Consider the following 26273-nt stretch of genomic DNA (forward strand, 5'->3'; position numbering starts at 1 on the left):
TAGCACAGTTAAAAATTTACGTTTTTAAAGCTACATTAAAAAAACTATTTTACTTGTAAAATTACGTAAAAATTAAATAAAAAGAAATTATTATTTATTAACTAACATTTGATGGAAAATATTTCACTTGCATTACATTTATTAATGCACATAAAATTAAAGGCGTATAAACAATAAAAAAATAACATTATAATACAATTATTAGAACATTTTATAAACTATTTCAAATCAAAAAGTAATTTGTATTTGTTTTTAGACTTTTTGAAGATGTAATTCAAGAAATCAGCACTTGCGAAGCTAAGCTTTAGAAGTGACGTCCATACCTTTCATAACATTGGTTTTTCGCAAATAACCCCATTTCCACACTACTAGCAGGTGGAGCAATTGTGTGGGTTTTGTTAGTGTAACGTTAGGGAAGGTCAAAATTTCGTAAAGAATTCTTTAAGACGTTATGCCAATGTAACAGTAAAATCATGGCTGGAGTTTTTGACATTGATATAGACAATCCAGATGTTAATCAAGATGATTCTGACGATGATACCATTGAATTGGACGAGGTGATATTATTTTTAAGTGATTTCAGCCAGATGCTATTATATTGTTTACGTTAAGGATTCACAACACACGTTAGTGTGTGAGCTTTGTCATTAAATTTAAGTCACAACTCTTTAGATATTAGGTTATGGTCATGTGGCTAAAACCATGTTGTTTTTATTTCAGGGCGATTATGATCAAGATCCAAATGTAAATGCCATAATAGAGTGAGTAGTAGCCAACTTTGTAAGTTCTTTGAAGGAAATAACGTGGAATTCTGTGTACACATAATTATTGGGGGTAAAATAATTTCTAAAGTTTAGAGGGGTTAATGAATGTGTGTTAGGATCCCTATCCCTAAAGGAACAAATGAAACTAATCGTTATCTGTAAAGTTTGTTAGAATACTGCTGTTCATTGTGAGATTTATGTTTATATGGGCTGAGAATTTGTTAAGGATTGAAAGTGTTTTGTTGGTGATTTTATAACATATATTTTATGGTTATTGTAGGATTAGCCAGAAATAAATTAAAACAGCCTCAGTCTGTATAATCTTACATAGTTAATTAATCACTAGAAGAATGGCTTGCTATTGGAATTCGTTGACATTGCAAAAAATTATTTGTAGACTGGTAAAAATACATAATATAGGCAGAGCGACATTCTGTACTGTGGTCCTGTAGAAAATAAAAATTAGATATGGTATTTTAAACTACAGTATTTAAACCGACTATTTGGTGGTGACTCAAAGGTGGGCATGTGAACATGGGTCACCATGTATCACTCATATGAATTGGATGATTAAACCCAGGGCCACAACTAGGGGGGTGCAAGCGGGGCAAACGCCCCGGGCGCAAAGAGCTGTGGGGGTGCCGAAATCGCCGGCTTGAATTGTAATTCCTACTACAACTGGTAGTGGGTTCATACATGGAAGTTACAGTAGCACAGAAACTGTTACATGTAGGTATGGAAAATGCTTAAATAACACAATTTTTCCGTGGAAGGGCCCCCGGATACCCCCCCCCCTTCCTCCGCTTTATTGGTGTGGTATGTGCAAAAAAAGAGGGGGGGGCGGGCGCATGAATCCATTCATGCCCCGGGTGCCAGAGACTAGTTGCGGCCCTGATTAAACCTATATTACACTGATATTTGAAAGCTATTTATAATTTCTTTATTATAATTTTGTTCCAGAAATATGTTCATTATATAATTAAATCACATAAGTCACTGTTGCATACTTTCTCTTTTACCTAATTTAATATAAATATTAATAAGTGTTTCTTCTCTTGTGACCTTCGTAATGAGGTATACCCTAAATTCTCTACTATTGTCATGTAAGAATATTATAATATAATGCAATGCTTCATTTTATTCTAAGTAATTTGAGCTGTTTGCCTTTCAACCAGCAACCAGTTGCATAAAAAAAATGGCGATAACTTAGATGTTAAAAGTAGCATATGTTGAGGGGAAAAAAATCTGGAAATTGTTTATTTATTTCTACTAATGTGATTTGATCATCCCACAAATTAGTGTTTTACAATACCCAATGGATTCTAAAAAAAAATCGCAAGCGGAGAGGGTGTGGGGGGAAACCCATGAAAAACGATTATAATATATGAATTTAAATTAGTAACTTACCTATCTACAGTAATTTAACTGCAGTGATATCATTAATTTTCCATTAATATTTACACATTTTTATTCATTAACCGACAGGACTTCAAATTATACAGTTTTTCCAAAAATTCCAATGCAATTATAAATCTCCATAATAAAAGAATTTATATATTTTCACAATTTTACAGTATTTTAATGTTGCTGAACTAATCTAACCAACCTTTCACCTGATTTATGATCACATATTCAACACTTCTTGTTTATAGTCACAATAATTCTTGATAGGTATGTGTTATAAATGCATTAACATTTTTTATAAATATGAATTTGGTGGACATTTAAAATATTTATACCATTTTCAGAAGAAGAAATATATACTTATATAAACCACTACTTTCAACAAATACAGTTTACTTGTATGCATAAATTTTAATTTATGGTTAATTTTAAGAACTGCTGTCTTTACTAATTGTTGGCTAATAAGTATTAGTTTACCATTATAATTATTTGTGTGATTCTTTTAAATATTAGGAAACAAAGAATATTTTTAGAATCTAACTTTATGGCAAACACGTTTATAAATCAGCCCCATGAAACATTACGTATTCATAGCTGCATATTTACACAAACTTTGCCTGTCAGCCCACATTAGTTTAAAATTAAGAAAAAGTATAAAATAGCTGATGTATTTTGAACCAAAATACTAAATACTACCAACTGCTATACCAATCCACACTGCACATAAACTTTTGAAGCCCTACTGACGAGCTTAGTATGATTGTCAATTGGCATGATTAGGTGGCATAGTGATAATCACTATTGTGAACTATGAATAGTTATTGCTGCATGGATTATAAGAGAATTATATTTTTAGTGTTTATTTGAAAACATATTTTAGTATTTTAATATAATAAATATATTAATGTAATACAATTTAATGAATGTTTCATGTTTGTTACTCTGTTTGATCAAATCTATCATGCCTCATGATTGTTTTGCATTATTAGTAATGGCTGCCGATCGACAGTTGGCCGGTATGCCTAAATAATTAAAATTAACCGTACCTAATGGTACGGCTCTACAGTCATGCACAGACAGCTTAGCCAGTCAGATGCCAAATCACTATCAACAGACAGTATGCCCATCGGCAGATCATCAGCTCATTTTGCCAGAGCTTTAATAGATTTGTGGTTGGGTACAACTTGCCCCCGTGTTAAAAGCAATGCATAATTTGTCGTGTCGAGGAGTAAACCTAAAATTCATTGAAAACTAATTTAAAAAATGGTAATGGAATAGTAGTGTTGCATGTACATGTATTAAAACTACACACAGCATGGTTGTTAAGGGTTCTACCTTCCCAGGCACACACACTTTGTTCAGAGCTTCAGGAAAAACCACACAATTTGAAATATACTCAAGATATCCGTGTGGGGTCTGTTTACGAAAAGCATTTTAAGAATATGCTGAAAGCGGATGAGTAGTTTAGTGTCCAGATTTTGTTTGTAAACAGTATTTTTAAAAAGTATAAAAGTTTAAAATGAATGTTTTTAGAATAATTTATATAATGAAACATCCGGTACTGATTCTGGAAAGTACTTAAGGGACTGCACTACACCTTTATCTTCATTTCTCCAGCATGTAATGTTATGGTCACCACTCGAAACTCACAGTTGCCCTGTGCACAATAAGAAGACTGTGTTACAGTCCACAGCCTTGTGCTTAGAGGAGATGCCATGCTAGAAGCACCAGCAAACGTCACACTTATCATCCCGCCCCACCAACACACATACACCCCTGGCTAGGTGGGCCTGTTAAGATCTTTGGTCTGGCATATCCTTTATATTTTTGTTTCAATAACATGTTCTGTCACATTTGAGGAATTTGTACAGCAGCTTGTGCACACTCATATCAGACAAACGTTTCATGTCTGTACCTCTCAAAAAAAAATTTAATTCTGATCCTAAATAAAATCCTTCTCTGTGATAGTTTGAGGAAGTGACCCTCCCCGTAGTTTTGTAACAATCCAGTAGTTCTACGATTGTGTCGTAAGAACCAGGTTGTGACTTAAGTACTGTTCCTGTGAGACAGTTTTAGTTCACAACCATGGGTTTTCAAACTGCTGGTTTACACAGTAAAAATAATCATTTAACAACAACATATAGAACCAGAGATCTGTTGGCTTTGCTTTACATAACTTTAAAATGAAATAATTTCAATTTGGAATTGTCTAATTCTCATGAGAAGTAGGTTTTTGCTGTCATTAGTGCCACTCAACTTTACTTAATTTGGACCTACAAATTTTTTGTGCATTTTTTTTTTACAGTTATCTTGACTATTTACTGCCAGGAATACTTAACTTGCACTTGATGTTTTGATAATTTATTTGTAGGAAATTACATATTTAGTTTATCACCAGTTGATTAGAGTATTTTTATTTTGCATTAAGCCATCCTGAAGGTGGTCCCAGAATGTGATTTTAATGTGAAATATTTAGAAGCAGTTGGTATTAATGTGTGAAGAAGAAGAAGAATTTAAACAAATATGGAGTTTATAACATTTAAAAAAAATTCTTTATATTTTGTGTTGCACATTTTGGAATTATGTTAAGAATTATTGTTAAATTTAATTTTAATGTTTGATTTATACCAGCACCATTTGTTGTGTTAAAAAAACTGTAGTTTACTAGAGATGGGTGTTATTTTATAAAATTTGTAATAATGTTTTCATTTGTCCCAAATGTCAGCCATTTGGCTTCCCCGAGCTCACGCTATGTGAGTTTCAGGATAATTTGTTTGTTTTCTCTGAAATTTCAACAGAATGTATTTTTTATGGGTAATTCAGAGAGCTATGCTTCCTAACCTAACCGAGGTGAGCAGGAAACAAGAATAGTAAAAAGTAACGAGAAGAAAATGAAGCAGGTGTGATGGTGTGTCCTCTGCACTCCTGGAAGTAAAGCAGGGATATAGACATGGGGGATAAAGTCAATGTATTCTCCCCTCCCTGAAAGGGTACTCTCCCCCTCTCCCCGTAAAAAATTTCTGCATACGCTTCAGAAGTAAAGTGAAGCAGACTGATTGCCTATGCTGTATACTATGGAAGTGTACTTAGTTCACTTGTAGGCTACAAGTTACTGTTGAAGCAACACCGGAGACAATTTCCAGGACTGGACATTCAGCTATGACAGTGCTGAAAAAATACTGCAGATGATTTAATAGGTCTATAGTGTGTAGGTTTTTGTACCTTTATATTTTCTTGCAGTATAAGCATCATACGATGATAAGAACAATTATGGCTATTTTCTGTATTCTGTATGGGAAAAGTATATGACAATTGTGATGTCTTAGTTATAAACAGTATATTCTTTGACATAACTCACGGTATAAAGAAATCTGTGCAATACTCGACAACCAAGAATGGCAAAAAAATTACATCTGACACTAGATCAGTTGTGCAGGATATGGATGCATAAGTTTCATATTGTACCACTTAACTACAAATTACCTTTTTTTTTTTGTTTACACGTATTGTCATTTTAAAAATCAAGAGTGCAAACAAACTGTGAGTACGTGCTTACGTGCTACAATTATTTTAAACTTAAATTCTATTCCTTTGGTTTCAAATCCGACAAGCAGAGCCTAGTTCAAATTAAAATAATGTATATTTGGTTTCGGTATACAAGTAGTTATTATCGAAGTGAACTGATTTGATCTTTATTCTAGTAAATCATTATACATCTCAACTTTAATAACTTATAGTTTGCTATATACCTGCTGGTGCAGAGAAATGGCTTAATAATTTCAAACCAATGAAAAAGCTTTTTGCTGTATAGTGATAACTGCAGTTTTAATACCTATTTTTATTGAAAATAACTTTTGTCAAAAGCCCATTTTCATGCAGAAAAAAAAATGCTTCTTAAAAATATGTATCAAGTAGTCAGTTTATTGTTTCATGTTCATTAGAGAAACAACTAACATGATAACAACATATAAACATTTATATTTTCTAATGACTAAGTTTATACAAGTAGCGAAAGTATACACAATTTGTAGAAGTAAGAAGCAAAGCAGAGCCTGTATTTTTTTTATTAACTACTGTCAACTTCACAAAAGTAAAACTTTTGTCTTTTTTTTGTTTATATTTCAAGTTGGTTTGCTTTGTACATCTGCGTAGCTTTCAGAATAAAATGTATTTAACATTATGCTGAAAGAGTCATTATTCAAAAACTATTTGTTAAAGTTGTGTTATTAGTTTGTTAACGAAACATAAATTTCACGCAAGCTATTGTGTGGCAGGACGCTTCAATGTGTGTGAAACTCCACATGCTAAATAAACTCTGATTCGTGGAGCTAGTGGGCGCAGTGGAAAGACACTGAATTCATATTCCAGATGATCCAGGTTCGAATCCCGGTGCGGCCATTCTGATTGTGGTTTCCCACGGTTTTCCGAAGCCACTCTAGACCACTGCTGGGATGGTTCCTTGCCTTTTTCTCCCCACTATCCCTGGTCTGTGGGAAGTGAAGCCTGAATGAAAGAACTGTGTGTTAACTGTGCATGTAGCAGTGGTTCTCAAAAGTGTGCACCAGGGCGCACCGTGGTGTTCCAGAGAAATGTGTGTCCAGATTAAAAATAAATATAGTTGCTCTATTATAGACCTACCATTTCGTTACGAATATACTGCTCTTTGTTAACACCTTGTTATTAATTATGTGTTATTTTAATGACTATGGGCTTTCGTTTCTCATAAACTTATGGCATGTTAAATTTTTTTGCAGTAATACATAAGTGACTTTATTATCATTTATTTTAAATGTGCCGCGACTTGAAACAAGTTTGAGAATGACTGGTGCGTGGCACGGAGCTCGGGTGCTGGGGAAGTGTGTGACGCGGCCGTGTGGGTCGGCAGGTCGGAGGGCTGCGAGACCGTGCAGCTGTCGGAGCAGAACGTGAACACAGGCAAGGAGAAGACGGGGCCGCAGGACTTTGAGCTGCGCAAGGTGCTGGGCAAGGGCGGCTACGGCAAGGTGTTCCAGGTGCGCAAGGTCACCGGCCAGGACTCGGGCACCATCTTCGCCATGAAGGTGCTGCGCAAGGCCTCCATCGTGCGCAACCAGAAGGACACGGCGCACACCAAGGCCGAGCGGAACATCCTGGAGGCGGTGAAGGTGCGTTGCCGCTCCCTGCGGTCGGGGTCGTCTCCTTAAGGGGCCCGCCTACCCGGACACACATACGGTGTGCAGAGCTTCAGGAAAAACAACGCAATTTCAAAACTACTCGTGATATCCGAGTGGGGTCTGCTTACGAAAAGCATTTTAGGGTTCGCTGAGGGCCGAAAAGTACTTTTGATATTGGATTAAGTTTTTAAACGGTATTTCTAGAAGAGTTAAAATGGCTTAAACGCATGTTTTCAGAGTAATTTTTAGGCGTAAAACAACCGGTACAGATTCTTTAAAGCACTTAAGGGACTTGCATTACACTTTTATCTTCATTGCTCAGCCATATAATTTTACGGTCACCGCTCAAATTTCACAGTTATCCTGTGACGACGAGAAGACTGCGCGCCAGTTCAGAGCCTTGCGCTTAGAGGCGACACCGCGCTAGAAGCACGAGCGAGCGTCGCACTTATCATCCCGCCTCACTAACACACATACACCCCTGACGAGGCGGGCCCCTTAAAGAGTAGACTCGGAAGAGGAGGCATGGGTCAGATCATCACTTGGACATATACCATTGCTAGTTTGCACTGTTTGTCATTGAGAAAACCTGAAGAACTGATGAAGAAAGATGAATACATAAACACATGGAAAACAATCTAAAGTGAACCAATGTCAAATGTTAAAAGTATATATGACTCAGAGAATTCTGTGGAAGGAATTATAATGAACTCACGACATAGAGGAACACAGTGGGCTGACAAAGATGAGACAGTTGCAACAAAAAAACAGTAAATACAGATGAACAACCACCTTAGATAACACAAGGACAGGCAAAGGAACCCAATGATGATACTAAACAGATGATCTGGACAATACAGCCCACTGTATTCGTCTGTGCTATCTATGTTTTTAACATTTGACATGGCCTCTTTTGTCTTGTTTTCCATGTGATAGTTTATGCATCTTTCTTTGTCCATTCTTCATGTTTACCCCAAGACATTCAGTGCAAACTAGTAATGGCGTATGTCCAAAATAAATGATTTCAATCAGTCTTTCCCAATGTAAGAATCATTCAAAGACCATATTCAAAGTAATGGGTTTTTAAAGTTTTTCTCATGGTGCTTCCATGCTCACCTTTATCTCTTCACAGCCGGTGGTTGATTGGTCAGATAACTCCCTTCTTTCAAGGGGATCTGGGTTCTGTTCCAGGCAGGACAGCTAGTGGCAAATAGGCTTCTGCAAATCATTTTTTTATTCAACTCTAATTTTGAATCATATAGCAAATATTTTTCAGATTGATTTTAAACATAATAGTGATTTTTTTCACATACTTTACCAGCATTAGTAAATTTATGGAAAATACAGTAAAATAAAACCTTAATGGAGTGTTGTATATGCAAAAAATTTAGAAAAATATTCTGAAAATACATTTTTTCAAACTAGTAGAATTTTAAGTTTGAAAAATATTTTGTTGATCCACCTGGTTTTATGCATAAAAATAGAGTATTTTTAGTAATTTTTAATTGTAATCGCAGATGATTTGTAACATGTGTGTTATGTTGCCGAAAATAAATCCAAATTTGACTATATCTTATCCTCGTACATTTTTTTTATCACTTAAATTTTTTCGTGGATGAGTCTCACTTGGTTTATCCATTGCATTGATAACAAATAAGTAAATATATGTTTGAAAGGTGGCAGACCTGCCAACTCTCACGATTTTGGTGTGAGGCTCACGATTTTAAGGTCCATCTCACGCCCTCACACCAAAATAGTATTTCCTCACGATTTTTCGGGGCCCCGAGATTTTGTTTGTAAAAGTTACAAAACAAGTTTTACGTAAGCTTACAGTAACGAGTTTCCATCAATACTCGAGTCACGTAAAGGAAGAAATTTTGCGTTTTGTAGCGTGTGCCATGCTGATTTTTCTATCTCGCATAGTGGAAGAGGAGACATTGTGAAATATGTCGCTAAAAAAATACAACTAACACGTGAAGTGTATTGCTTCCAATAAAAAATTTAATTTTGCTGTGAACAGTGATAATAGTGTTACACTAGCAGAATGTTATTTTACATCTTTTTTAGTTGTGGCCCTGCATGATCATTACACGACAGCGCTAAATTATGTTCAACTAAATTAAATCTGCAACCTATAATTTGTTGAAATAAATTTTGAAGCAGAGACTATGTAAATTTATGTACAGGTAGGTCACTTAAATTTAAAGATTCTCATTTGTTGTTTTTTATATCTAACATGTATTTATGGGCCAGAAAATTTTTATCGAGGACCTCATGATTTTTTAAATTTGAATGTTGGCAGGTCTGAGGTGGTATCAAATGTCAAATTATTCATGAATACCAAATATTTTTTTTTCAAAACTTGCATATCATAGTGGCAACATGCTTTGGGATATTATTCTGCCTACTTCCGGGGACTCTTGTCTAAAGTCAAGTGATGTATTTTGTAAATTCATGACAGGGCATGTGTAAAATAGCTGGTTGACTAAGTACAGTCTGTTAAGGCACACATTTTTCTTCCTTTGCTTTTAATTTTGCTAGTCAGACAAATAGACGTTAACTATCCTCAGTTTCTTATAGGTGTGCTGGAGTATGCTGAGACATGCACAGTAAAGGGATAAAACTATCCTATTTATTGTTAAAACTGTTTCCGATCACACTTCAAAAATTACCCTTTCAACATACTTTAGCTTTGAATCAACCTGGCCGGTAACAATTTTAATTGATAGTAGTTAATGTTGTGTAGAGTAAGAGGCTTGCCTCACGTTGGCGAGTCATAATTCTGTAGTGTGTCTGGTTGGTTGTTTCCCAGTTAGGAAGATGATTTTCAATATGTATGATCCACAGTTGTGAAAGGCAGTTTCTGCCGATACCAGAATGAATGTGATGATGATGATGATGATGATGATGATGAATATTTGCTGTGTGTTTTGCATGGGTATCATTGAATGAATATTAATTAGGAAATGATTTGTGATTGAAATGAGGTTGTTTGTGGTGTTCACGTGTATGTGAAATAGACAAAATGAACACACTATAAACTTACACATACACATTGACCCTTAAATAATGACATGTATTAAAATGTTAATTAATTATTATGTCAACTCAATCAAATTAACATTAATAAAAATTATTAATTATATAAATTATGTTGTTGAGTAACCAACCCGGCCACCATATGTTGTCTTCTCTTTGACTTAGAACAATGTCAATTGAAAATGATGAATTGTAAAAGTTCCTTGAATGCAAGTTATGGATTCTCTTAAATTATGTAAATAATTAGGTTTCAAAATCTTAATGCAAGTTCTCAGTGGCTAGTCTGTAAATTTATCAAGCCTATAATCTCTGGACTGTTGAGTACTTGTTTGTAACACGCAAATGACATCGAAGAAACAGACTCACTTAAGTAAAAATACTGCAAAGTTTTGTAGCGCACTGGAGAATTTATTGTCGAAAAGCTTGAAACTGGGGTAGTGGCGACAAATTTACCAATCTCAGCTGCTAGGTGTGGGAGTAGCAGATATTGGCTTCACCTCAGGCACCATCAGCACAGACATGTGTTACAGCATTGCAAAGCCCCTGTCCTGCCAACTTTGCAGAGTATTACTAATATTTTTCAGTAATGGAGTCAGTGTATCAGCTGATTATGTGGTTCAGGGTCATGGTCACCTCGTTTTGTGGTTTTGTTTTATTAACATGAATATTTTTATAATAGTGTGTGATATTTAATTATTTTGTTTGAAAAAGCACTTTAACTATATTTTTACTGATTTTAGTATTTTTTGCTTGGGTAGTATTTGTTTGAATGCATATTCAGTATTGATTTCATGCGTATATATTATGTTTGTGTTCATTATAAGCTATAATTATGGTTCAAGAACATGTGTAGTTTTTGGGGAAAGGAAGGATGAGATACAGGTGTGCGACACTGTGACGCCAATGTTCCAGACGTTGTTTATTTTTTACCGAGACTTCTGGTGTGCTCTTTGTGTGGTCTTTATGTTTAGAAAATGGGCAGGTGTTAGCTCTTATGAGAAATGGTAAAATTACCAGGTTTTGTAATAGCCAATCAGAAAGAACCAGGATTTTGTATTTTTATGTGTTGTTGTATCCTTGGATATGAGAGGTGCATTTTGATTGGTTGGCGAGGTCACGCAGCGGCCACTTTCCACGCAGTTGCGTAGTCTCTTCAGTGGTTGGCAGATAGGTTGCACCATTCTGCGGCTCACCAAAAAAAAAATTTCATAAGTGCATAGAGGCGGACATTTCACGTATGTGTACCAGGACCATTCCTCGGTAAGCTTCGGCCTTATTCCCCCCCCCCCCCCCCCCCCATTTCAATTTTTGGAAGTTTTATTTAGAAATGTAGGCCCTAGACGTGCGTGCAAGTTCAGGTTGTCTGTTGGTCCTCCATAAATGGTTCCCATTTGTTCAGTAACTAGACGACAAAGCCGCTAAGAACAATATTTCATATAGGCACAGGACCGGAGAGCAATTTGAAAAAGGGAGTTTTTTTTAATCTTCCAGATACATAGTGTAAAAGACATGTAAATTTATTGATGTAAGAAGAATAAATGACCAAAACCAATTTTGAACTTATTTATTTAAAACAGTCATCAACAGATTTGAGTACATGAGTAATCATAGACAGAACTTTACGCTCTACTACCTACTACGTGGGATGAAATAATTTTCAAGTGTTTTCTGTATGTGTAAGGAACAATTGTTGTATTAGCCGGGCACGATTGTGACTTGTAACAGCATAAGTTGGCCCGCACAAATTTCGCCCATCTTCATAGTTCGGCCCTGCATATTGCGCACAGCAGGTTAACTAAAATCACGAAAGACCATATCTTCGTGACTTCTGTGTGGACAATCGGCGGTAGGCTGACCACGTCACACGCATAAGTCATCACAGTGACTGCATTTACTCTCCATTACAAAGCCCCTGTATAAATTTCTTCCATGCCAATGTGCAAACAGCATATAGAACAATATGGTAAAATAAATATGCAGACATTTAAAGAAATTGTGGAAATAATTAAATAAATCAGTTAGAAAGGATATTAATGAAGAAAATCCCAATGAAAATTAGCAATGAAACTGATGGACCTGGATTTTAGCAATGCTGGGTTAGTTAACAAAATTTGCTAATATATTGCAAAATAAAAGATATGTGAATTTGCAGCATGCAAATTAACATTAGCTACACAAAATAAATTCTGTAAGTAGGCTGACTATTTACACTGTTTACCTTTAAATAAAAGTAGCATTTCTGATATAATTAAAACATTAATGAAATATGACCTAACAGAAAAGTACTTTGAAATTGATTTGTTATTTTACATGGTAATTTGGTTGTTTTGTCAATGTGGCTGCATGAAGTGTTATTACAGTAGTGTCTCGCTTATCCGACATAAGCGGGCCATGTGAACGTTGAATTAATGAAATCGTGGATAATAGGGGGGATATTTAAGAGAAGATTACTAAACATCAAAGTATGTTAGCATTTTACATGTTATGAAAATAATCATGTTTTACAACAAAAAAATGGAAAAAAAATTAACTGAGAAATTAATTAGCTGCAGCAGTATATAAGAGCAACAAAAACTAGACAATTCTCATGCTCACAATTTGCAGTTCTTGTTGTAGATTGATGTTTTTTTTTTTTTTTTTTTTACAGTGGGATGTTGATAACATGGAATGTCAGATAAGCAAAGATTGGATAAACGAGACACAAATTTATCAGTCTTTAACCACCATAAAAAAAGTGAGGTATCAATATTAATGAAATTATTTATCTAATATCTTGTGGCACTGGGATGATGTCCTCCCGCCAACGTCCTTGCTATTTGTGTTTGACAAGGCTAGGCTCTGTTTTGACCTTGAGGTCACAGATAGCAGGATATCTCATGACCTGATCTACCATGTCATTACGTCTGTGTGTATCTTTGTTTGCAATCACTATGTTTGTCTGAGATTGGATGCAAATGGTATGTCAGCCCACTACATCTGTGATAGTGCACATGTGTTTATTTATCTCCAGATTAAACTGATCTGGTCATTACTGGGATATGTGGTTCATAACAATATTTCGAAAATTCATGATTTTTCATGTGTATCATCATACCACAAATTTTACTTGTCCATTCTATGATACTGCATATTCAGTAATCCTGCACCAATTGAGCTGCTTGTGTTCAAATTTTTTTTGGGGTGGAATTCAGATATTGATCTAGGCCACAAGGTCGTATTACTGCCCTGCTGGTGTTTTTTGTTCGCTTAAAGTTTATAGATACTGCAGGTATTCATTTAGTACGGTGTTTCCTGTTTTCTAAGGTGTAAAATTTAACATTTTGCAGGTACATTCTCATAAAAAAATTTTTAGAATACTATTTCTTATCTGTATTTTTTCTTTCTTTACAGAAGCTTATTAAAACTAGTTTTAAATACTATTTATGTATAGTGTGTACTGTATTTTCGTTGATATTCTCGTTAAAACTATTGACGTACAGTTATCCGGCAAAAATGACAGTGGTGGATTAATGTGTGTTTCTGATTCATTTGGTTCCTAACATATGGGTTATAAATAAATTATAACATCAAGACTCCCAGAGTAAGGTACCATGAGAAAATTAAACGTAATAACATGATCACCCATGTTTGTAACATCTAATTTCAAGGTATATAGGTTGTTGATTTAGTAAAATTCATCCAACCATTTTTAATGTATTAGTGCATAACATGTGTATTAATGTTCTATTTTCAAAATAATTAACCCCAGTTATTGCGTTCAGTGCAGTAATGCCTTTAAAAAGTCTAATTGTGCGAGAAGGTTTTTCTGTTGGGCCATCAAGCTTTTCTCGGCTCTCCGGCGGAATGTCACCTTGACTGACCTGCAGAGTCTTGACCTGGTTAAGGGAGAAGGGTCGAGCAGAACTGGCAACACTGCAGTTTTCAGCCCTTCAGTTCTCCTGTGCATGCAGGGGGGGGGGGGGGGGAATTGAACTCCCACATTTCAGGGGAGGGGGCAGGCTGACTGGCTTTGCATGTCTAAAGCCGGTCAAAAGGGAGGAGAAACACACTGTCCCCATCTGAAGAGCCTGACTCAAATTACTGCTGTTCCCACCTATACAGTGGACAGGTAGTTTGTTGTGAAGGTTTTATTCACATTTTACCAAAATGATTTGTAGAACTAGTGATTTTTAGTCACTGAACTGTATGATGTAAATCCTTAACGAACAAATATATAACGTTCTTCGTGTAGTGTCAAAGTTGAATTGAAGCTTTTTTTTTTTTTTTAAAGAAAAAAGAAGAAAACAAGAAATTTCGTGCACCATTTCAACCTGGGCGATGTAATAAACGTTAGGCTATATGCCTACAGATAAACACCATAAGAATATATAATTGGTCTATCAACATTGCATACAAAGTTTTTTAGATTCATATTAAAAAATAATGTAGTAAAAAGGCAGTAACAAAAGGTAAAATTTAAAAAAATGTTACTGTCAGTTACAAAAAAATCATGCAATAATTTTTTTTTTCTGTTAATAAAAGATGTTAGTACTTCAAATTACATGATTCCATGTTTTCATAAAAAAAAATAATGTGATAAATGCAATATTTTGTGAAAATACTAGCTTACATGTAAACACACATTCATGAAAATAACAACCAGAAGATGGTTTCCTTAAATTTTTTCACAATGAAACTGTTAAATGTACATAGCTATCGGATCTTGGCTCTGAATTGTTCAGTGTGTGTTTGCAGCATCCCTTCATCGTGGATCTCATCTACGCGTTCCAAACGGGAGGGAAGCTGTACCTGATCCTGGAGTACCTGAGCGGCGGGGAGCTGTTCATGCACCTGGAGAGGGAAGGCATCTTCCTGGAAGACACCGCGTGGTAATTTACCCAGCACCGCCTTTCATTCCCTTCAACGTTTCTTTTGCGACTCGTCGGGTGGGAAAATATTATTTTTTAGTTTTAAATGCACATATATATAACATTCTGCTATTTACTTAACTCAGCTTTACTGTAAGATGTTATTGTAGTCCATAATGACCATAACAGTAACATTTTTTTTTTTTTCAAATACAGTAATTTATATTATTAGTTGTTTCTTGTTTCAAACTATAGTATTTTTTAGTTATAATTTTTTTGTGTATAATGTCTATGGCATGTATGAATTTATGATTGAAAACACCGTAGTCACCCAAAAATAATATGACTGAATATAATATGTATCAAAACTTTTTTTATTGTGAGTCTATAAAAAAGTCTTTATGAAATGGAAATCACAATTCAAAATACGTAGTAGTACTTGAAAACTCTTTGAATATAAACGTGCAATAAAATTAAAGTATGCCTAACTCACCTAGACCAGTATGAATTTGAACTTGTCACATCACTAAACAAAATGATTTATGTTTACTCTAGTTTTTTTGGATGTATTTGTAGTGTTTGTTGAGATGACAGTAAGTCCAAATTATTCACTGTCAAGTATGTGCGATGCTGCTGCTACTGGTATTGCCATCATCTTCATTTTGCCAGCACAGTGCCATTTATGGTGTTAAAATGGCAACATTTCTTTAAATGGTTGATGATTGACTCGGAAACTATTCTCCACTGGGCAATAGAAATTCATGTTGTTAGCTGGAGAATTGATGGTTTGTAATTTCCCCAGTATTGAAGAATGATCACCAGCAAACAGTCAGTCGCAATACTGTTGCTGAAGGTGCTCTTAAATGGCTTGTTTGCTGATTTTAACTTTCACTATTTGCATTCACAATTTCTAATTAACATTTTTTGAATAGATAGCTTGTACTTTTCCCATAAGCACACAATCATATACATGAAGTTCTGCCCAATCACTTTTACTATGTAGAAAAAACCAAATATAAATTCCTATAATGCTGTATGTTGAATTCACCACAATGTCATTAAAATACTGAACTATTCATTATCTGAACTGAAGATTTGTTATGAAAAAAAAAATATATTTTTTTCCCTCTTTTTCTCTCCTTTATTTAAGCTTATTCAATCTCGGTAAAATAGTGGCAACATAATTAATATTTTTAAAAATACACTCTTGTTTTATGTATAACTGACACTATACCTATATTTGCTATAGTTTTGGTGATTTATATGTACTGTACGTTTTAAGTACAGTAAGTTTTTATGGCAGCTACAAAGCAATGTGGCTACCCACTATACTTGTGCTTTTAAAATTCATGAATATACAGTATGTACATACATACTTCACTGTAAATAAGTTTTCTAAAACATTAAACTTTTCATATTTAATGAATAGTTGTGTGTAATGTTTTGTTTCTTGTTCCAGTTTCTACCTGTCTGAAATTATTTTAGCATTAGAGCATTTACATGTACAGGGAATAATTTATAGGTAAGAGCATTTCTACATTATATTAATAATTAACAAAATTAAGTAATTATTAATTTTGTGTGTTGTGATTTGTGAGGTGACATTTAGTAAAATTAAATAGTCAAACTGCGGAACATTAAATAATCATGACCAAACAACCATTGGCTCAAATACAATTCATATTATTTTCTGTAAGATTGAAATTTAAGATAAAAAAACCCTAATTGAAAAGAAATCTTTGTGATGGTTAAAGTTAATTTTCAGTTAAATGTGTTTAGTTGCAACTGTAACATTATGATTAATAAAGCCATGTAACAATTTAAAATCATACTTATTATTGTTGTTTTATTCATATTCCAAGTTTAAAATATTTCATTTCAAGAACTTAACATGCTTGTATCAGGCATACTATATACATAGATTAAATCTTATCTGTATTTGTTTACATCTTACTGTTACTAAAAAAAATAACAGGTTACAAAATTATAATTCATTATATTTTCATTGTAATATTTTGAAGTTCATGTCAATGGTTTTAATTAGGGCTGTACCGATTCACAAAATTTTGCAGATATGCCAATACAATTATTGCTGATTCACCTATTCCGAACCATTATGGGGAAAACACAGTTTGATTGAAAAAAATTTATTAATGTACTAAATTACCCAAAATGTCTCATTGTAAGAAAAGCATGCAATGCAAATGCACATGTATTTTCGTTTGCGTGAATAAAAGTTGATTAAAAAGAAAAATAACCTAAGATGATCTGAATGGGGTGTTTTTTTTTATTACCAGCAGTAGGTAATATAAATACAAAAACAAGTGAGTGCTTAACTAAATTTCGCTGTCATTAAACATTTTACAGTAAACAATTCAACACAATTTACATAGCCATACAATGGCACATTATAGAAAACATTCTTAATTTTTCAATGAATGTCTTTTAGTTACATAAAAATATCACATTGTGCTGAAATATCTCACCATTGGAACACTAGTAGCAGGTACAAGGTTAATTTGCAGCAGAAATACTTTGTTTCTGTTGTACAGAAATATTTATTGGCATTTATAACTGTAAAACTGATATTCATAACTGCATAATTGTGTTCAGTCTAGTCACAAAAAATTCTTCGTTTTCAGTTTATAAAAGAAAAATTACCTTTTTTTTTAAACTGGAATTTTTAGCTTATTTTGTTTGTTGGTAATCTGTCAGTTGCTTATTTAAAAATTAATTTACTAATGGGGGCTGGAAATTTTAATTACTTAATATGTAATTATTTAAAATAAGATAACTTGCAGGTAACTATGAAATATATTGATTCATGAAATACATAGAATAAAAAAAGAATTTAAAGTCTGCAAGATTGTAAGACTAATTGTTTACAATTCAAGAATGGGAATTCCAATACTAACTTAATATGTGCAGCAGCAAAAATTCACGGTACCAAACATTTACATGGAAGTGCATTTCATGTAATTGCTTTGCACTGGATTCAGTAAAAGTAATTTACGTTATGTAAAGCCCTATATTATTGCATTTTTTAATTTCAATTTAAAAATTTGATGCCCAGTTGATTAAAAAAAAGTCTTTTGTCACGATGTTAAACATTTCTTTGCAGTTCAAGTATGTAGTTGGTATTTTCTGTTGTTTATAGTGGCGACAGTCATTCTCTAAATAAATCAAGTTTGTGTTCTTATCTAATTTTACCGCAATGGTGATCCATTTATCTACTATGTATTAGATTCATGAATGTTATTAAAACACAGGATGTTTAGGGTTGATATGTACGGCTGGTACATGTAGCTAAGAAATGATATGAGGTCAAAGTATGTAGTAACACGAAAAGTGAAAAGGGTACTGGTGGATTTTTACGTTATGACAGACATTTTTTTTCTTCAGTAATATTGGCCTAAAAATAAACAAATGTCGATTCAAAAAGATATCGGAAAAATCAGCTTCTGCCAATTCATATCGGCACAGCACTAATTTTAATGTGTTTTTGTGATAAACATTTCATATTATGCAAGTTTTGGAGAAATTTAATTTTCAAAAAAAAAAAAGAGCTTATTTATTGATTGAGTTTTTTTTTTTTTTTTTTTTTTTTTTTTTTTTTTTTTTTTTTCATTAATCTATCATCATTTTGAATGTTTCATCCCTTCAAATTATTGAAAAGTGGTAAATATAGGTAGTGTGGGAAGGGGGGGGAGGGGTGACCTCTCCCGAAAACAGTGGGTTATGGGGGAAAATGGGAGTCATTTTCGGATTCAAAATATCATTTTATATAAGAATCAGCAGGAATTGTGTCTGGGCCAATTTTTAGGCCGACCAGTGTTTGTGTTTTGGTGTCGAAATTTCTGACTTTTTTTTGACAGTTCCTGAGAGTATTTGTAAAATTGTCTGCTTCGTTAAATCTGGGGTTCATAAAATCTGGGTTCTAGTGTATTTTGTCGAAACACATTAACCAAGCATCACATTACATTTGTGTACAAAACAAAAAATCCTCATAACAGATTATTGATTAGTAAATTTGCAGTCTTACTTCATTTTGTGAAACAGTGAAAATAATTTACCTATATGTATTTTTTTTAAAAATAGGTTTTGTTTAATATTTTAATTGGATGTTTACTCTGCTGTTTACATTTTTACATGGATAATTGTTTTGTGAATAAATGTTTTTGTAATTGTTTTTGTATGGTATCTTGCTATCAGTATGGACATTTCTTTTTTAGCATTAGTGATAACTCAAATTCTTATGCCAATTTTGGCATTGTTTGGTTAAAAACCCAAATTTTTCACTTAAAAATACTGAGGATTTTCTTCCAAAAATTTTTAATATAACTTTTTTTTTATAAATATGAAATTTATCCTTTATACCGGTAAATCACCTGTTGTAATTTGTGCCATGCATTATAAGGTTTTATTACACATGAAAGAATAAATAAATACTAATAATGTATTTTGGTTGGTTATGTGACTATATTGTGTTCTAGGGATTTGAAGCCAGAAAATATATTGTTAGATGCTCATGGTCATGTGAAACTCACAGACTTTGGTCTCTGTAAAGAGCACATTCAGGAGGGAATAGTTACGCACACATTTTGTGGAACTATAGAGTATATGTGAGTATGGTTAAACATTGATATGTTCTTTAACAATTGCTGTTATCAACTCATTTATTGTAAAATACTAAGCTATTTTTAAGATACATACATGTAAGATAATAGATCTTCCAAGATTGTGCAAAGTGCCTTGGCCTTCAAACTATTTTGTCCAAAAGTAATCATAGGTAGTGCTGTATTCTCTCCTTATTTTTACTGGCATTTAGTTTTAGCTGTTTTGACTTTTGAATTTCAAACATTTCACTTCTTTTTATTTTCTCTTTCTCTTAATACAGTCAGTTTAGTTTTTTGTAAAACAAATTACTGTTAATGTGTAGCAGCTGTAGTGTTATTTTATGATTCTGATGTTTCTGCCATTAGTCATAAAAATTCAGAAATTTTAAAATCTACAACAATCTGTAACTGTTTGTGGAGAAGAATTTGTTTTTCATGCTTGTATGTGACTATATTGTGTTCTAGGGTGCTTTAAAGAAAAGTCTTTCTTTTTTCTATATAGCATTTGTTACATACATCTGTTACTCTTGTGGACGGTGTACTTGTGCAGGGCTCCGGAGATACTGACGAGGAGTGGTCACGGGAAGGCTGTGGACTGGTGGTCATTAGGTGCCTTGATGTACGACATGTTGACGGGGGCGGTGAGTGCATCACTGACTCGTAGACGTAGTGTGCAGTTGAATTTCACGTTGCCATTGCTTTCAACTCAACATCTCACAAAGTGTGTTTTCCCCGCACAAATGTTACAACTTGACGTTTGTTTTCCTAGCCACCGTTCACAGCAGAAAACAGGAAACGGACCATAGAGAAGATACTGAAAGGGAAGCTGTCGCTTCCTCCTTACCTGACCCCAGATGCTCGTGACCTGATCAGGAAGCTTCTAAAGGTACGTTGAAAGGCCTGTTCTACAATTGTGATGCCCTAAACTGTGTCCGACGTACACTGATCACTGATTGGCCCACGTGACCTTCTGACGCCGTACATGGTGTGGGCGATGGTCGAGTACATTGGTCAACTTGATTTTTGTCCCAATCCTTTGGTAGTATAGAAAAACAAAAACACACGATGATTGAATTTCCTGTTCCCGTTTAAAAAGGTAAACAAGTGGAAATTTATTAGCATTTACTTTTGCCTTACAGAATAAAGAAATATTATTGAACTCCCACAAATTTCACAAGTTAGCTAAATATTCAAACTTAGCTGCGTACATATTTACAAAGCATACTATAGTAAACAAAAAAAATTGAAAAACAATTATTTTGGCACTTATAATTTACTGAGCTCTGGTGACTACTTTAGAGATCAATAGTTTCGGACATTGCAATTGTAGACTGGGCTGTTTTCTGTGTGACAATGTGACATCATTCACATTAGGATAAGGACACGGACGACCCACAGGTTCGGACTATTGTAGACGGGCCTTAATGCAGGTTTTGAGGTGGAATAATGTAATGTCTGTGGGAGTGTAAATACTTTGACTGATTGGGGAAATTAATTTCTTACAGATCTTAATCCGGCATTCAGTGGTTCGACATATTCTATAAATGTGGTACCAACGAAGCCACTCACGTTCAGATATTTTTGGGTGGTTTCCGGCTGGTGATCTTTGCCTTCTGGTCACATTATTTCACTGTGGCTGTTTTTAGTTTGCTCAAAGTTTGTTACTACAGTAGAACCCTATTGTAATGTTCCTTATTATAATTTTTCCTGCTTATAACATCACATTTTTTAATTCCCGACATTTTTCCAATAAGGACAGTGTATTTATTTACTGCATACAAAGTTTCACAAATGATGCATTGCCTATATTTAAATTTATTTAAATTAAATATTCTAACACTTATCCCATTTTTGAAGTTTAACATGCAAATGTTTACTTTACATTTCACGTAGGTTTTTTTTGCATAAAGTTGGCAGTTACGTGTCTGGTGGCACCCTTGTCTTCAAAAATAATAACTAGACCCTATTTTTTCGCGATGTGAAATTAACAGTAAAATTGACTTATTTCCAAGGAGAATGCGAAATAATTCATTAATTTCAAATTTTCGCGAAATTGGCAGATTTTTACACGAAATCCTGTTGAAAACGCTCGTTAAACGTAATATTAACGTCACACTAATAACACATATAACTCCCAAAAACAGTTTATTATGTGCTGGAGCTGGACTGTCGTCTGTGGCACGTCAACAATAATATTAAAGTTCCGTTCCTTAGATTATTATGTAAAAAAAAAGTAAGCAAACTTCTATTGTATGTAGTTTCATAAGCACCACTAGATGGATCTGAACGTGGATTAAATAATGGTAGTTCCATTTGCGCCGCTAGATAGATCTGAAGGTAGATGGCTTAAGATGTGCAGACCATTGTGCGTCATTTTCGTCAATATTGTATCTATGGGCTACGAAAAGGGAAATAAAATATTGCAAAAACAAACCACATTGACCGTTTGGATACGCCAGACAATTAAGTAGAGTAATCGTAATCATGCCAAAAATTGTGTCCGTGTTTCAGCGTGCGCAAGAATTTGAAAGTGAAGGTTTTTATGTACCATGTTTTCTCACATAATCGTCGCACATTTTATTCTAAAATCAAGTTTGAAAAGTAGGGGTGCGACAATTATGCGGAAAAAAAAATTTTGTTAGGTAAAGTTATTAATAAAAACAAAACACGTTCATGGAAAGTAAGTTTATTTAAAAAAAAGGTGGAGTATGCGAAACCATTTTTTATTAATAATTCATTAAACCAAAACCTTTCTTTCACTTTAAATAGAAAAACAAAATCTGTGACCCGAACGCAAGGGACTTGAAACTGTGACGTGAACTAACGCGTAACTACCGTTGTAGTACATGCTTGTCATGAAAGAATGCGGGCTATCAAATGTTAACTCGGTACCTGACAGAGAGCACGCGTTGCATGCAATCGGCGAGATATTGATATTTGACTATGTGCACGTGCTCTATACAGGAAGCAACATAACCAAACATGAATGATAGCTCAATGAAAGTTCTTATATCAGAAGAACTGTTGAATGTGCAATGCTGGGACCACAAACTCAGTATTAATCAGTCTTTATGGCCACAAGCACTGCCGGAATTGAATGAATGCATTGCGAAGACTAAGCAGCTGTTTCAAAATACTCGCAAAAGGAAACACAACTATGTCACCTTCCTGAAAGAAAAGTATCCTGAGGGGGAGAAAGCCAGCAATCTGTTTCCATCACCCATAATGACTAGATGAATTCATGGTTTTTTGCAGTTAAGTACATTGTTGATTATCTTGTTGATGTACTGGAATATGTTGTATCCACATTAGATCTGTCAGTTACAGCAGTTGATTACTACAAGAGTTTGTCACAGTCTGCTATTAATGTTATCAGTTGCCAAGCCACTTTTGTAATTGAGCATTTTGAGCAACTCTGAAATTACATAGTGGAACTGGAATCTGGCAAGAAACCACTGGTGCATAAAATTGTGCTGCAAACTTGGTGACCTCAAGAACAGTTTTGAGTTGCTGGCAGATGGCATCATGGGTGACAAGACCACGACAATCATCAAAACACTTCCGTCTGTTCGGTCAGGTGAGGTGAAAGCTCAGTTAAGAAGCCTAGGTGCAAAGTGTCTCACAAAATTGAATGAGTTAGTCTTGCAAGATCCAGCTCATGAGTGTTTTAAGAGCTTGGGTATTTTGTTTGACTTGCGCAATATTATCAGTAATATTGCTGACGATAAACTTCATGCTTTGACACAAAAAGTACCACTGCTCAAAGAACACAGTAAATTAGACTTCCTGAAAGGCTACAAAGCACTTCAAGAAGCAAGACTCTGGAAGCATCCTTGATGTTGTCTTAGGACTGAAGGAGGAGCATCCAGTTTTTGCAACATTGGCAGAAAATGTTTTGTGGATGCCAGTGACTAATGTTGACTGTGAACGTGCTTTTTCAGCTTATGGAAATGTATTAACAGACAAAAGATGCAACTTGACACCATCCAACATGGAAGTAATGTTAACATCATATTTTAATTAGCGTTAAGTTGTTAATGTACTTTTCATATGTTTCTGTCCTTTGTGTTTTGTACTGCTGGTGAGTAACTTTTAGAAGTTCTTATATAATATAGTCCACTCTTACTCTTGTGCATTTTTGTTTGTGTAAAATATGGTTTTGTTTACAAGACTGCTACATACAGCCATTTTTTTAAACCAAAAATTTTCAATAAATAATATATAGGCCAATTTTTTTTCGCAGCTTTTGCAACGAAATATAATAAAATTCACCGCCTTAATATACCAAAACAGTACCATTTAAATACCGAAATCTGTCATTCTTATTTACCACAAAATATGGTCTCTAATAATAACAAATTTTGCGTTCCTTGTGTTTGAATGTGTTTTCAGATTTATGTAGTACTATAATTATTAGTTTGCCAACTATTGTGTGATGGCAAAAAAAAATGTTTTCTATTGCTAATAGTTTAATTTATTTCATTTACAGGTGGGAATCCTAAAATCACACTTTTTCAAGTTGAAGGAATTGGAAATAGGCATTTCACAAACACTGACAAGTGCTAAATGGATATTGCCTGCTTATAATGTTTTTTCCTTATGCCCACTTGAAAAAAATCATAACAAGGTACCACTGTATTGGTCTACTGTGTCAGAATTCCATTCATAAACAAGCAAGTAAATGAAATTGTTGTAATTTGGTCTTGTTGCTATAAAACTCAACAAAATAATTGACTAATTTTTTTGGTATCTGGAGTATTTACACTAAAATATCAACATGTACTTTCTTCCATTTTGGGAGTCTCCTGAATATCTACTTACTCTTTCTTGTCAACTAGTTACAAGTATTTTATTTGTGTAAGTAAGTATTAAATAATTTATTTAATGGCTTGTCTATAAATCACATCAGCCTCGCCAGATGTTTGCGGATCTTATGTTATGATGCCAGCAAATTGATTTCTTGTGCTTTCAACCGTGTGCGGATGATGGACAAGTTTAGCCGGGAAGTATCTAGCATAACGTAGCACTTTATGTTGCACTTGAGTTACGAAAATCTGCACACAAAAATGGTAACAGAAGTCATATTTTGTTTTGTGCACTTGTAATTTACGTGATGAAACAGTGCTGTTTTGCTTGTGCGAACCGAGGAGGGAGCCCGGGTGGAACGATGGCGGGCTTGTTTCGTAGAGGCAAGTGTCGCAGAGACTGGGGTCTTCCCCCGGGGACGGCGAGGCCGTCCGCGTGCACCCGTTCTTCAGGCACATCAACTGGGGGGACGTGGTGAGCCGCAAGCTGGAGCCCCCCTTCAAGCCTTCACTGGTGAGCTCGACGCTCCCTCCTGAGGGCAGGGATGTTTGCTGCATGTCTCTGCCGGACCATTTGGTTATATCGCTGTTTACAGATGTAGGATAACCTTGTGTTTGATGTTGTGTATCAATAATGGTGATGGACAGACTGTACTGGCAGGAGAGGGTCAGGCAGGGGAGGATTGAAACCGGTTTTGAAGGGTAGCGGACAGAGGGGTGCCGTGAAGCGGGAGCGGCAGAGCTCATGCACGAGGTGAGTGTGTGCTTGTAGGCTCTGCGCATGACTGTGCATGCAGAGATATGGTGCCCAGTAAATGTTACAGTGAACAATGTTGTCTATCATTTCATAGCCCTGCATTATAGTAAGTTTGCAACACCTTGATATAATGTTTTCCAGATCCACAGAGGTTCCACCAACATTAAATTTGTTTATGTAGCTTGATGAGTCATTTGGTAAAAAGTTCAAACACTTGAGCTGTGCCAAATTTGATATTTTCCGCTTATAACGTTTTCCTGTTTATAATGATTTCTTTCCTTATGCCCCCTTTTAAAATTGTTATAACAGTGTTCTACTGTATAAACATTTATTAAAAGTGTGAAACAGAGAAAGGAGTCTTAAACAGATCTATTATTCATGGATAAATTTATTTTTGTGCTGTACCAATGTTTTATGAGTTTATACTAACTTTATGTGTTTGATTTGCTGGACTTCGAATCCTTTTATGTTAGCATCAAAACTTATGATGGGCATATTTTCACTCTTTTAGACAATTGTGACAGTTTACTAATATCCTCAATGGAGCCAATAATGTAGTGTGTCCATGTTGTACTTTTTATTTTCCAGTGAAACTTCGACATTAAGTTATGGTTCCTTCCAAAAGGTTTTTATTTTTATTTTGTGTGATTTTGGTGTGTTTCAGTCTAGTGAAGATGACGTATCGCAGTTTGACACAAAGTTCACCAAGCAGACGCCCATCGACTCCCCGGACGAGTCGTCCCTGAGTGAAAGTGCGAACCTCGTATTCCAGGTAGGACACCTGGGTTCCTTCTTGCAGTAGCTGATTTTAGCTCAAATGAACTATGTTAGTATCTTTTAGCCATACGCCGAAGTTGTATTGTCGGAGCCTGGTCAGGTATAAGCATG

The 26273-nt window shown here is 34.6% G+C and overlaps 1 protein-coding gene across 1 annotated transcript in view; it reads left to right on the forward strand.

The window, feature by feature from the left end:
- The first annotated feature begins 290 nt into the window (after nucleotides 1-290).
- The window catches only part of LOC134542259 (ribosomal protein S6 kinase beta-1), a 54011-nt gene continuing 28028 nt past the window's right edge, over nucleotides 291-26273 (forward strand). Inside the window, exons 1-10 of the mRNA XM_063386374.1 lie at nucleotides 291-557; nucleotides 721-761; nucleotides 7054-7312; nucleotides 15095-15228; nucleotides 16667-16729; nucleotides 19701-19829; nucleotides 20374-20464; nucleotides 20593-20709; nucleotides 25011-25142; nucleotides 26050-26157. Coding sequence (XP_063242444.1) covers nucleotides 474-557; nucleotides 721-761; nucleotides 7054-7312; nucleotides 15095-15228; nucleotides 16667-16729; nucleotides 19701-19829; nucleotides 20374-20464; nucleotides 20593-20709; nucleotides 25011-25142; nucleotides 26050-26157 — 1158 coding nt within the window. The 5' untranslated portion in view covers nucleotides 291-473. The remainder of the gene's footprint in view (nucleotides 558-720; nucleotides 762-7053; nucleotides 7313-15094; nucleotides 15229-16666; nucleotides 16730-19700; nucleotides 19830-20373; nucleotides 20465-20592; nucleotides 20710-25010; nucleotides 25143-26049; nucleotides 26158-26273) is intronic.

This window comes from Bacillus rossius, assembly GCF_032445375.1.
Source record: "Bacillus rossius redtenbacheri isolate Brsri chromosome 4 unlocalized genomic scaffold, Brsri_v3 Brsri_v3_scf4_2, whole genome shotgun sequence".
In the NCBI taxonomy this organism is placed as follows: domain Eukaryota; kingdom Metazoa; phylum Arthropoda; class Insecta; order Phasmatodea; family Bacillidae; genus Bacillus; species Bacillus rossius.